The 11,839-nt window shown below is 46.4% G+C and overlaps 1 protein-coding gene across 5 annotated transcripts in view; it reads right to left on the bottom strand.

The window, feature by feature from the left end:
* Positions 1-701: 701 nt before the first annotated feature.
* The window catches only part of Nedd4 (neural precursor cell expressed, developmentally down-regulated 4, E3 ubiquitin protein ligase), a 97,608-nt gene continuing 86,470 nt past the window's right edge, over positions 702-11,839 (bottom strand). For all 5 annotated transcript variants that reach the window (XM_005376604.2, XM_005376605.2, XM_013510263.1 and 2 more), the window contains 8 exons: positions 10,578-10,673; positions 10,164-10,237; positions 9,876-9,936; positions 7,430-7,489; positions 7,240-7,347; positions 6,594-6,690; positions 4,067-4,139; positions 702-3,700 (listed from right to left, as the gene is read on the bottom strand). In XM_005376604.2, the coding sequence (XP_005376661.1) occupies positions 3,598-3,700; positions 4,067-4,139; positions 6,594-6,690; positions 7,240-7,347; positions 7,430-7,489; positions 9,876-9,936; positions 10,164-10,237; positions 10,578-10,673 (672 nt within the window). In that variant the 3' untranslated portion in view covers positions 702-3,597. The remainder of the gene's footprint in view (positions 3,701-4,066; positions 4,140-6,593; positions 6,691-7,239; positions 7,348-7,429; positions 7,490-9,875; positions 9,937-10,163; positions 10,238-10,577; positions 10,674-11,839) is intronic.

Below are 11,839 nucleotides of genomic sequence, written 5' to 3'. Positions count from 1 at the left end.
GGCAGGGCAGCAGGGACTTTCTGTGTGGCTGACGGACATGAGGGCTGCAGCCTCTTCCTGTCTGGTCAGGATGAGGACTGGGGAGCATGGACAGAGGCCTGATTACTGGGTTTGCAATGCAGGTCTATGGGTGGCAGGAACGTGGGGCTGGAGCAGCAGCTTCCTGGGGTGGGTAGGGTGGAGCGGATTCTCTCCTGGAGCAGTCAGGCTTTTGTTGCTGGGACCAAACACCTGACACAGCGTAAAGGAGGAAATGGTTTATTTTGCTCACGGTCTCAGAGGTTCACTCCATGCTCAGCTGGCTCCAAGCAGAAATGTGCTGGAGGGCATAGTGGAGCAAAGCTCAGGGAAGCAGAGCCAGGGGCCAGCACCAGAGAGGGGCTGGACGGACACAGACCCCTCTGACGCACCAAGAGTGTGCTCTGCTGCAACTGATTGCGTCAATGGGCAGAGGAGGACAAGATAACTTCGTTCTCAGCACTCAGAACTCCTTTTCTCACAGGAACACTGTTATAAACAGCAGTGTGTCTGAAACCTGGTCTACTTGTTATCTTTTTTTGTCTACTCAATGTTTCATTGTCAACCAGACTTCTGGAGATTGACCATGGTTAGCTCATCAGATACAAATTCAATATTGTCTTGAGAATTGGAAGACATCACCCAGAACACTGGCTTGAAATGTTTTAAAAAATGAGTCACAGTTGTCTTAAAAATTAGAATAGAACTTTATTTGTGGAAGATTTTTAAAAAATGGTTTTATACTTTAAAGTATGCAATAAATTTTGACACATTAATCTTAATATATATTTACCATATGATTTTAAAAAACAATGTCAAATAGCTTGTAATCAAAATGGACTGTAACTTGATATTTATATGGAATAACTTCAGCATTACAAATATAAACTAAAATGAATACCGTTTTTTATGGTATTAAATTCTTGACATTAAGTGGTACTAAATTTGCACTTGTAATACAATTTTATGTTTGTTAAATTTGACGAGAGAGAGCATGAGCTAGAATGCTACACCAGGGATTTCCAGGGATGCATGATGTCCCTGCTTTCTCACAAGGACCCCCCGGCTCCCTCGGGGGAAGCCCCAGAGCCGGTTTTCTGCCGAGGGGGAGGGCCCCTTGCAGGAGGCAGAGGCTGGGCGGCGGGAGGGAGCCTGGTCTCATCAACACTGTCTTCTGGCAGAGCCACAGGATGGTGCAAGCACGTCACTGGCTGGAAAGGACCCGGTGCTTCCTGAAGCTCTGATGCCTGCGGCATTTCACAGAAAGGCTGTTTAAAGGGCTGTGGAAAATCCTGCTTTCACAAAGTAGCTTTCACATTCAGTTCTACATACTGAGGACAGTTCCAGGACACACCGGCCCACACTGACGTCGCCTTGAACCTGGACGGTGAGGTCCACTGGTTGAAACGCAGTCCCTGCCTCCTTAGCCGCTGTGCATCACTCTACTTTCGGATGAAGAGATTCTAGGCAGAGCGGTCAGTGTGGACCCTTCCTAGGCACAACCGGCGGCCAGCAGCAAAGTCCTTCTGGTTGTCAGGCTCTGCACGGGCCTTTCTGGGTGTTCCCTCTCCAGAGCTCACCATAGTCTTGCGTGACAGGAGGTGGGCTCCACGATGCTCGTTTTCCCGGGGAAGAATCGGGAGCCCACAGAGGTGGAGTCAGCTGCTGCTGTTCCCATGGCAGGTGACAAAACAAGCTCCACACCTACGGCACAGGCGGACACCCACGGTGCAGGCGGAGGTGCTCGCCTGTGAATGGCTCTGTGAATGGCGGCAGGGACTCTGGAAACTGGGTTTGCTGTTGTCCTCGAGCTGTGCTGATGAGTGCTATTCCCCAACAAACATGGGGCCATGGCCAAAAGTACTGTTACAAGTCTCACAGAACATTCGTATGTATTTAGGAAAGTTTACAACACATATTTACAATTATTCCCTTCTCACCAAAATACCACATTAACAAACAGGTTTAATTCTGTGTGAGACCATTTTCTGAATTACGTTCCAATACAGGGATGAAACACAGAAATAAAGCCTTGACACACTCCACCTTTGGAAGTGCGCTGGGACCTAGAACATTCCCACACCTAGACTCCCAGCACTCTGGGAGGCTGAGGCAGGAAGACTGCAAGTTCCACCCCAGTTTGGGTAACTTGATAACTCAGCAAGACCCTGTCTCAAAATAAGAAATAAAAACGGAAAAAGGAGTGGAGATGTAGCTCAACACAAAGTCCCTGGGCTCAATCCCCAGGACCCATCAAAAAACAAAAACAAAACCAGAAACCCCCCAGCAAAAACCAACTTTGCCTTTTGCCTTGTTCTGCTCACTCTACCTTGCATTGTTTACACGCTCCTTCACGCACTTGGAAGTGCCTCGAGGTAAACTGAGCTGTTTTCACGGCCATTAGGGCCTAGCACAGCACTGCATGGCAGGCCTGGCAGCACTGGCTGGGTTCGTGCCCAGACCTGATGCTCTTCTGTCTGGTCTGGTTGCTTCCACTATGGCATTTCACCTACAGGGCTCTGGAGCTGTAACAAACCACCATCATTTGCATAGTAAACAGTACTTTTTAGAAAGTATAAGAAATGTGGTAACAAATTTAATACAAATTATGCATTTAACTATTCTTTGGCTATTTTAAACAAATTACTTAGTTTTTTATACTAAAGTGATACTAAAAATATAAAAATGCAACTACAGAAATGAGCTTCACCTGTAAACATACAAACCCTGTAAACATGAACTCACTAGGAGCAACCAGGAAGGGCGAGCACTAAACCCCGACCTGCTCTCCTGGGTGCGGTGGAGACGCCGCTCTGTGAGACCTGAGGGTTTGAGGGAGAAATGCAAACTGCATGAACTCAGGCGGTGGGTCTGCGTGTGCCGCGGCGTCAGGCAAAGGGAGGCTCTAATACTGCGTCATTAATGCGACTTTGCCCCACATCTCAGGAGCCGCCGTGTTTACTAAAGCTTCATATTAATGAAAGCTTAATACTTTTAAAGTGAAGAAGTGAGCAACTTTTCTGCAAGTGAACAGACTAAAATGATGGGTAATACAGTCTCCAAAGTTTTTCCAAAACTCTGGGGTAAGGTAAGGTGCGGTAGGTAAGTCTACAAAACAATAAATAGCTGCAAGTAGCCCTAAATACATTGTAGTTTACTCAAAATTAAAGTACTTTCTCCCAAATTGCAGTTTTCCTTCTCAAAAATCATCAAACTTTTTACATGGCATTTATCACAGCTATTTCACAGCCATAATTTCAGTAGTTTAAGGAAGATCTGCCTGGCAAATACTGTAAGAGGTAAATGTTAAGGACAAAACTCACTACTGCAGGCACCTGGATGCATGTCCTACAGCTCGAACTCTAAGGATAGGGTGAAGTAACTGTATAAATGTACATTACTTAGAAGTGACTGAAATAACAGTGACTGTCATACTATGTCTGCTAATGTTTTAACAATTTTCTCCAATATATGGGAAGAATCAGTGGCTGAGTTTTAGTAATTCCCTGGAAAATTTTCAGTCACAATTTTGTTTATAAAACCGTGGCAGCAAAAACACCATAGATTGTTATTTATAATCTAATCGACTCCGTCGAAACCCTGAGTGTTTTCAATCGCCATCTGAAGTTTATCCCACAGTTCTTCAAATGATTCATAGGGTGGCAAGTCCAGGCGGTTGAAGCTGAGAGAACAGAGCAGAATGGTTAGGAAAGACGGTGAGCCAAGGCCACGGGGAATCAGGGCGAGGGTCAGCGCTGGGACCCTCCTGTCCACCCTGTGGCCTGCAAAGGTCTGCCTCCCCTGCCATGCAGCCCACAGGAGGGAAGCTCTGGTCCTCCAGGGACATCCACACTCTGTGATGGAGGGAACACAACTGCTTAGATGGGCCTCCCTACTCGCAGACACCTGCCCAGGCCCACAGGGCGGAGACTCCTGCTCCGGGGGTGCTGTCCCTGACTCCTTGTCCAGTCTTGCGCCCAACACAGCACCCAGGGGCTGGACCTGCCACCCCGGACTAACAAAGGAGCCACGATCCTTGCACACTCACCAGGTGTGAGCCCTGGGCAGCTTCTCTGGGGAGCCCCACTGCTCCACTGTGAAGGGCTGTGGTCCATTGGAGCCTGGAAGGAAGAAGCATTCTTCAGTTTCCCCGGCCTGCCCGCAAGCCCCAGGCTTTTCAAAACCACTTTCACTTAGACTCACAGGTTCCTAATCTGGTTTCTTTAAACCCTAAAGAAATGAAGGCCGTCCTGTGCCTGACTTCACAGTCAGCCTTTGAACAAGGAGCCCTCGTCTGTGAGTGCCCTATCCCCTGCCCCAAGCATGGCACATCCGAGGATTCTCTGGCTGATTGCTGACCTGGACAGAGCGGCAGTTTTACATAGGATTTTCTACCTAAGTTCAAAGAAAAAATCAGTGTCCTCTTTCTTTGAGTCCCACAGAAAATAGCTTTAACTTTTTCTGATTATATAATGTCACTGTAAGCATTGCAGTCAACATAAAACATAACGAAGGATGTAAAAATCACTGCAAATTCTACCTTGAAACTCTGTCTCAAAACTGGTCATGAATCTTTTTTGAGCATGTGCATGTCCACACAGACAATTTTACATGCATGCATGTGATGTTACCTGGTCTACATTTCCTCCACCGTGGACATTTTTAGAAACTGTTGCTCTTTTCTTCAGCATTTCCACTCAGCTCTTCCTTCTACAGCCCTAACATCTTCCAACCACCAGATAATCGGTGCCGACAACCTGTCCCTAATTTTCCAGTTTCCTTCACGTCTATAATCACGTCCAAATGTGTGCATGTGTGTCACTGCCAGAAGCAGCACTACAAAATTTAATATTCTTAAAGTTTCCTCAAAACCGTAACTTTTCACACACCACCTGTCACAAGTATTGTGTCCACAGCTCAGATCTCAGTACTTTTGCCACTATTCTCCATAACATGGAATCCTATTATACATATTTCTCTCTGCCTTTTGATTTTTTTACCTAAACAACCTATTATGAACACTCCAAGTTGACTGATACAAATTTAACACATACTTTGCTACACAATATAGCACTGTGACATAAGCATTTTAAAGCAACTGTTACTTTCTGCACATACATAAAAATTTGAATTTGTATTCTAACACAAGTAATACTGGCTCTGTGTGTCGCTACTTTCCCCAGATTTCAAACGGTTCCTGAAATGTGTGGATGCTGGAAGCCTGGGTGGTAGAGAGAAAGATGGTGGAGCTGTGGGAGGAGAAGTGTTTGTCTCCAGCTTAGCCCTTGCCTGAGCTGTCCCTGACTTCTAGTTCCCAGAACAACCCTAATCTTATTTGTTGCTCTCAGTTGGACTTCAAATTTAGCTACACCTTTGATTTAGCATTGTTGTTGCTGCTGGGGTTGGTGGTGCATGCCTGTAATTCCAGCACTCAGGAGGCTGAGGCAGAAGAATCTCTGTGAGTTCGAGGCCAGCCTGGGCTACACAGTGAGTTCAAAGCCAGCCTGACCTACATAGTGAGACCCTGTCTCAAAAAACCAAAAACAGTTGTTCTTGGTATCTTTCAAAGCAAGTAAACATCATTCTAGTAAACAGAATATTAACCAACATGAGAAAAATGTCTATGATTTACATTAGAAATAACACTTAAAAACCCAACACACTTCTAATGTGCACACCTATCAAAAGGTAACCTAATGGACACAAAGAATTCCACTGCACAGAACACTTGCACTAATTGGTCTGGGTCCCAAGAGGCATGCAGTGTGCCCGGAGCCTGCCACCCCACAGGAATGGAGAAGCCCAACAAGACTTCCTGCACCCCAGAAGGAAACAAAAGGCTCCACCAGCGAGAAGTCTTGAGGACTTTCTGACAGTGAAGTTTCTGAACAAACAAATCCCTGAGACATTGCCAGCGGCTCCCCGTGACTGGGGTGTGGTCCAAGCTGTGCCCTCCTGCGGCGAGGGTCTCGGGCCTGCACCCACTACCTCCCAGCACACAGTTTCTAACTGGGGCACAGTGTGAGACAAGCAAGCAGAGCAAGCACAATAACGCATTTTAACAAAAGTTCCGTGTATCTTGCTTCTCTCTCTCTAGCATCTACTTAATACGCTCAGACTGTGGCTGACAGCAGGTAACTGAAACTGCAGAATAAGCAGACTTGGGTCAAGGGGGACCACTGTAATTTCCTTTAGCCCAGCCTTCCCCAGATGTAGCCTGTCATGACCCTGTATACCAGGGTACACTTTTTCACGCTCCACAGGTGCTGAATGCTGCCTGAGCCATTGCCTGGAGGTAATGCTGCTTCTGTCACAGTCACTGTGGGAGTACAGTGGAAAGTTCAAGAACAGAGAGCAGCCCCAGCCACTCCCCAGGGGTCCCCTTCAATCTCGGGTCAGGAGGCAGAAACACGTTTGGTCTCCTTCAGTGCTACCTGGTCATATTCAAATCTTACTGTTTTTTTAAAAATTAAGTTAAGCACACTAATATAAATGACAGAAGCTTGAAGACAACCAGCCATGAGAAAGACAGTTGGCTTCACTCTATATTTTAATGATCTAAGGAAAATGCTTACCATACAGTTCTGCGAACCCGTTCATTGGCACCCGGGAAGTACCAGTGACAAACTGAAGTAATCGTATTCTTTTTTCTGAGTCCATCATTAGAACAGCCTGAGTAGGATAAAAAGCTTCACTTTAGGGAATAATACTGGAAAAAAGGTACAAAAATTATCCTGAAAAATACGCTACCATGACGTAGTTACAGGGTTAATGATCACTAAATTTGCATGTTCTTCATGTTCAATGCGCCTTGGTAGGTGGTTTATAAAGTTCTCAAAAAGTGTCTTTCCAGGACTCAGTGCAGCTCCACAGGGTGGGACTACAGGCTAGTGAAATAGCAGGACTTTCTTTTCAGATGTGACTCACAGCTTTTTAAAAATTACATTTACTGTCACTACTGCATGGCACGCACATTCTCTCTGCAAAGCTTCACAGGAGCCGTGAGGAGTTCCGGCAGCACACGCGGTCACGTGAGGTCTCCCAGTCCCGGGGTGGCTGCACTCTGAACCCTCCCTCAGCTGCGAGGGGCCGGCAAAGCTGTCGAAGGTGTGTGTGCCAGGTGTAGTTTTTGTTCACTGTTTGTGAACAGATAATCAAAGGTGGACACAAATGGCTTTGACCTGGAACTAAGTGGTTTACGACACAGAAGCCTTCTGCTACCTTCCAGAACCACTGTATGACCGGGTGACTCGTGCTGTAGCCGTTCTTGTACTTGGTGTGCTCCCGCCAGTCGTTCACATCCACGTCTCCCAGCCCGCACATGAGAAGCTACGCACGAGAAACGAACAAGACTGTAACAAGAAAATGGCGGGCAACACTCCTATTTCCACTTAAAAATGGTATTTCTTACCTCTAGTTCATTTTCATCAAAAATTTTGATGAGATCCTGTGGTATTAGTTCAAAAAATCCCTGGTAGAAAAAAGACATTTAAAAGCCTGGTCAGTGGGCTCTGTGGACATGTATGCACTTTGGCTTCTGCATGCTACTGGAGAAAATCTCACTGCTTAAATGTTCACATCCACTTGGGGGTCTTCACGGAGGTTGCACATCAGCAAGAACGTGTATTTTCCACGACCTGTCCTCTCTCTATTCCTCTTACCCACACTAAACTCCTCGGACTCCTCAGCCTCCTCCACACCGCCCCTCTGCACGGGAGAAGTCTACTCCAGAGGGAGCATGTGGCCACCGCCCCGCCCTCCGCCTGTGCCATCCCCTCAAGACAGCGGCTTCAGGGCACAGGGGCAGCACCCGCCCTCCCCCAGCTGCGGTGGGCAGTGTGCTTCTCAGCGAGCCCCCCATCGGCAGGCCACCAAGGTCCCCAGGCCTTGGGGGACGGTGCCGGATAGCAGCTGCTTGGCCATGCCCACCACACTCTCTTCCTCACCCTTGTCTGGCCCTGGTCCCTCTGCCTGCCCTGTGGGCTCCTTTGCAGCCCCCTCCACTGTCAGTGACACGAAGGTGTTGCTTCCCGGGACCTCACTTCTGCACCCCCCACTCCATCCTCTCTGGCCCTCAGGGTCACCACACACAGGCAACAACCCCACCAGATGCCTCCCTCCACTGAACACCCTCCTGAGCTACCAGCTGAGAACGGGACTTCACCCACGTATGGCCTGGACACCTGTGTGTCCCCTCAGTGGCCTCACTCAGGCTCCGGCCTGCTTCCACATACTCTGACCGTGACAGGCCTGAGTCTGGGGTTATGTGGCTTAGACCACCTTTCTCCCTCCTGGACTTCAGCGGACTCCAAGCAGTGCTGTAATGAGTGGCCCTCCGCTGGCTCTGCTCGGCCCAGGCCCTCCGTGCAGACCCGGGAGGCTTGTGTTCCTCTCTGATGTGCAGCTCACTCAGAACAGCTTCCCCTCCCTGCCTGAGAATATGCCTGCCTCTCCATAGCCCGAGCTCTTCCAGGGAAGGTCTGTACCTCACAGAGAACCAGACACAGTCTGTGGTTGGCACTGAGCAAGGGACAAAGTACAGGGCAAATATTGAGCAGGTGCTGTTCAATCAGTGGAAGTGGGGTCTGTTCAGGTAGCGCTGCACACCTGTAATCCGTCACTTGGGAGGCTGAGGCAGAAGGATCATACATTTGAGGTCAGACTGGGCAACCTAGAAAGACCCTGTCTTGAAACAGAAAACTAAAATACCAAGAGATGGGGAGTGTAGTGCAGTGGTAAGAGTGCTTTGCCTCACACAGTGATGGTGAACCTCGAAGAGAGCTCAGGGACAACAAACTGCTGCACGCATGCCATAGATTTGTCACCACTGGCCTAGCATGTATGAGGCCCTGGGTTCAATCCTCAGAAACACACGAAAGAAACAAAAGAAGAGAAGAGAAAGGAAAAGCGAAAAGAAAGGAAAAGACAGAAAAACGAGTGCTCTGACAATAGCCAGGTGTTGCGGCCCAAGTAGCGCAAAGAACTCATGAACTCATGTTAAGAATAAAATGCAGCCACAGAGAAGGGCAGCTGTACGTCTCGACCTGTCAAGGTCTCTGAGAAGGTTCTTCAGTGGCCTGGAGATGGCCCCCAGGCCTTCACGCAGAGCTATATCCCAGGCCTTTATTTTTTTGAGACAGGGTCGCTGTAATTAACTAAGTTGCCCAGGCTGGGCTCAGACCTGGGATCCTCTGCCTCTTCCAGGGTGCTGGGATGACAGGCCTGCCCCACAAAGCCCGGGCTGCACCGCGTTTGGCATGGGGAGACAGTGAGGCGCACGTGTCTGCACAGGGCTCTCGCTCCTGTTCCCTCAGCTACAGCAGTGAGTGTCGAGGGCAGTGGGAGCCGCTGCAGGGGCCCCGTCAGGTTCACTGCTTGGACCTCAAACACCTGTGTTTTAGTAAAAGTGCCAATTTGTGGAATATTTTGTTAATATAAAAATCGAATGATTGTAAAAAGCCATAAACTTTTTTTTCTCAGATGCAGTGAGGCCCAGCCTTTTTTTTTTTCACATCAGTGAGCTTTTCTTTTCCTTTTTTCTATTTATTTTTTATTAGTCCACATCAGCTAATAATGATTGCACCCATCCTGGGGAGCTGGCTCAGAACACATCTTCATCATTTTCTTGTTCCCTACGCTCCCTTCCTCCCTGCTCCCCCTCCCTCCCGGCTCCTTCCATCTCTGGGTCCCTTTCCATCCCCGTTCCCTCCCCTTCCTTTTCCCTCTCATTTGAAAAAGGTCTCCCTACTTCTTATTATCTTTTATTTTGCTCTTTATATTTGAGAAACATGTGATATATATGTGAAACTTCCAGTTACACTGGACATGAAAAAGGGCAAACAAAGGAAAACAAATACCTCTTTAAAAGCAGCCATTTGTTTCTGGATTCGGTTGACAAATCTCCACTGTATTACAAGGCTAGAAAGAAAAACAATTATTTTTTCATATGAACCAAGCAAAAATTTTATTTATGCCCATTAGAAATAGAAAACAAAGACTAGCTAAGTCCACAGCAAAAGCTGAATCCGAAGAGGAAATCCAAAGAGCAAAGAACATTGCCATTCTGGACTGGGGCAAAGAGAAGAGAAAAAGATGCTCTTGGAATAAAGTATAAAAGTGCTTCTGGTGGGCTAAAAAATACTTACTAAATATATTCCTTTTTGTTCTTATTGGTAACAATGATTTCTGAGCCACCATTTTTCAGCTCATGTTGGTGTGTCTAAAATTAAATAAGATACCATGTTATTTTGGCAAGAAAAAAAATAAATGTACATATATTTATGTATGCATCTATTTTTGAGTTATACTAGAATCTTGGTATTTTAAATTAAATTCATTCAAAAGCTAAAAGCTAAGAAAACTTAAAATATTAGTTTTACTGAAGTAAATAGAGAAGGAGTCAAATGTCAAAGAAAGCACAAATTCTTGCTGAGATAGCTTTTTGTTACTGAAAAATATGTAAAAACAGCAACGTACTGAATATGTATAGTTATGTCAATACCTAAGTTAGATTTGCTTCACAAATTATACATCATTTTCGTTGAGTAGAATTCACAAACCTGTCCAAAAAGTTCTTCATCTATGATAAACCTGAGGTCCAATTCTGTTGGGTCATTTTCAAGAATCCATCTCAGTGAATTATAATATTCACCATCCTAGAAGGCAAAAAATACATTTAAAAAATTTGTACATATAAAGACATCTGAGCCTGCAAAAAAGTATTTTTTTTAAGGTCTGAATAATCCAGGGACAAGCAAAAAGGTTAGCTGGACATATTACACACACATGCATGCACGCACACGTACCACAGAGAGGGATGGAAGTGCAAGAGTAAAGATGCTGCAACTGGGAGAGTGGTGCCTACTTAAAATGCAGACCTCTAGCTGGGCATCATGGCACAGGCCTGTGAGCCCAGCACAGGCAACTCAGCAAATAAGAGTGTCTGAAAATGAAAAATACATGGGCGGGGGATGTGGCTTAGTGCGAAGGCCCTAGGTTCAATCCATAGTACCATAAAAAAGTTTAGAAATCTATCTTTTATGCGGGAGCAGTGATTGAAAAGGTTAAATAAAGTAGTGTTCAGTTAAACCCAACACCCACGGATATCCTGGAACACCAACACTGTTCTCACATGACTAGGAGGCTGATGTTTTGTGGCTATGAGGAGGTTGCTACACCTGGCCCATGTTAAAGAAAAATCATAAATTAAATAAGAAAGCTCAATTAACCCACTCAAATAACTGGTCTTGCAAGTCATGAACAGTCAACCTTGTCTGCAGCCATAACACGCAAAGAAGGAATGACACACGTGTGTGGTGCTGAGGAAGGGTTCTCAGGACCCAGTGCCCCAAATGCAGGGCGCCACTCGCAGGGGCACAAGAACGAAGCTTCGAGGTTCAGCCTTGGGCTCTGCTCCTCTGCTGAGACCTCACCTTGCCTTTAGGCCACCATTTAAAGCTCTTGCCATGTATCATAAAAGACCCAAATTCAAAGACGGATGCAAGAGGTCTGGAGCTGCGGCACTGAGAAGCCTGGGGCGAAGAGTATGGATTTCTGCAACTTGCTCTGCAAGGTACAGACACACTTGACGCACGACGGATGCAGGCATATGGTAAAGCAGACGCAGAAGAAAGCCAACTGTGGGTGGGATATGTAAGCACTCATGATAAATTCCTTCAATTTTATCATGTCAGAAATTTTTCATAATAAAATGTTGGGAAGATGTTCCTTTGTTTTTTGAGACACTACAATTTATTAATATCTATGTTGTTAAAAGCTGATTCTTCAACATGTTTGCTCGCCTGTCAGTCCACACTCCCCA

This window comes from Chinchilla lanigera, unplaced genomic scaffold (assembly GCF_000276665.1).
Source record: "Chinchilla lanigera isolate Chin_1 unplaced genomic scaffold, ChiLan1.0 scaffold00008, whole genome shotgun sequence".
Lineage (NCBI taxonomy): Eukaryota > Metazoa > Chordata > Mammalia > Rodentia > Chinchillidae > Chinchilla > Chinchilla lanigera.
The sequence above is the reverse complement of the archived record's forward strand: the minus strand, read 5'-3'. Positions and strand labels throughout refer to the sequence as shown.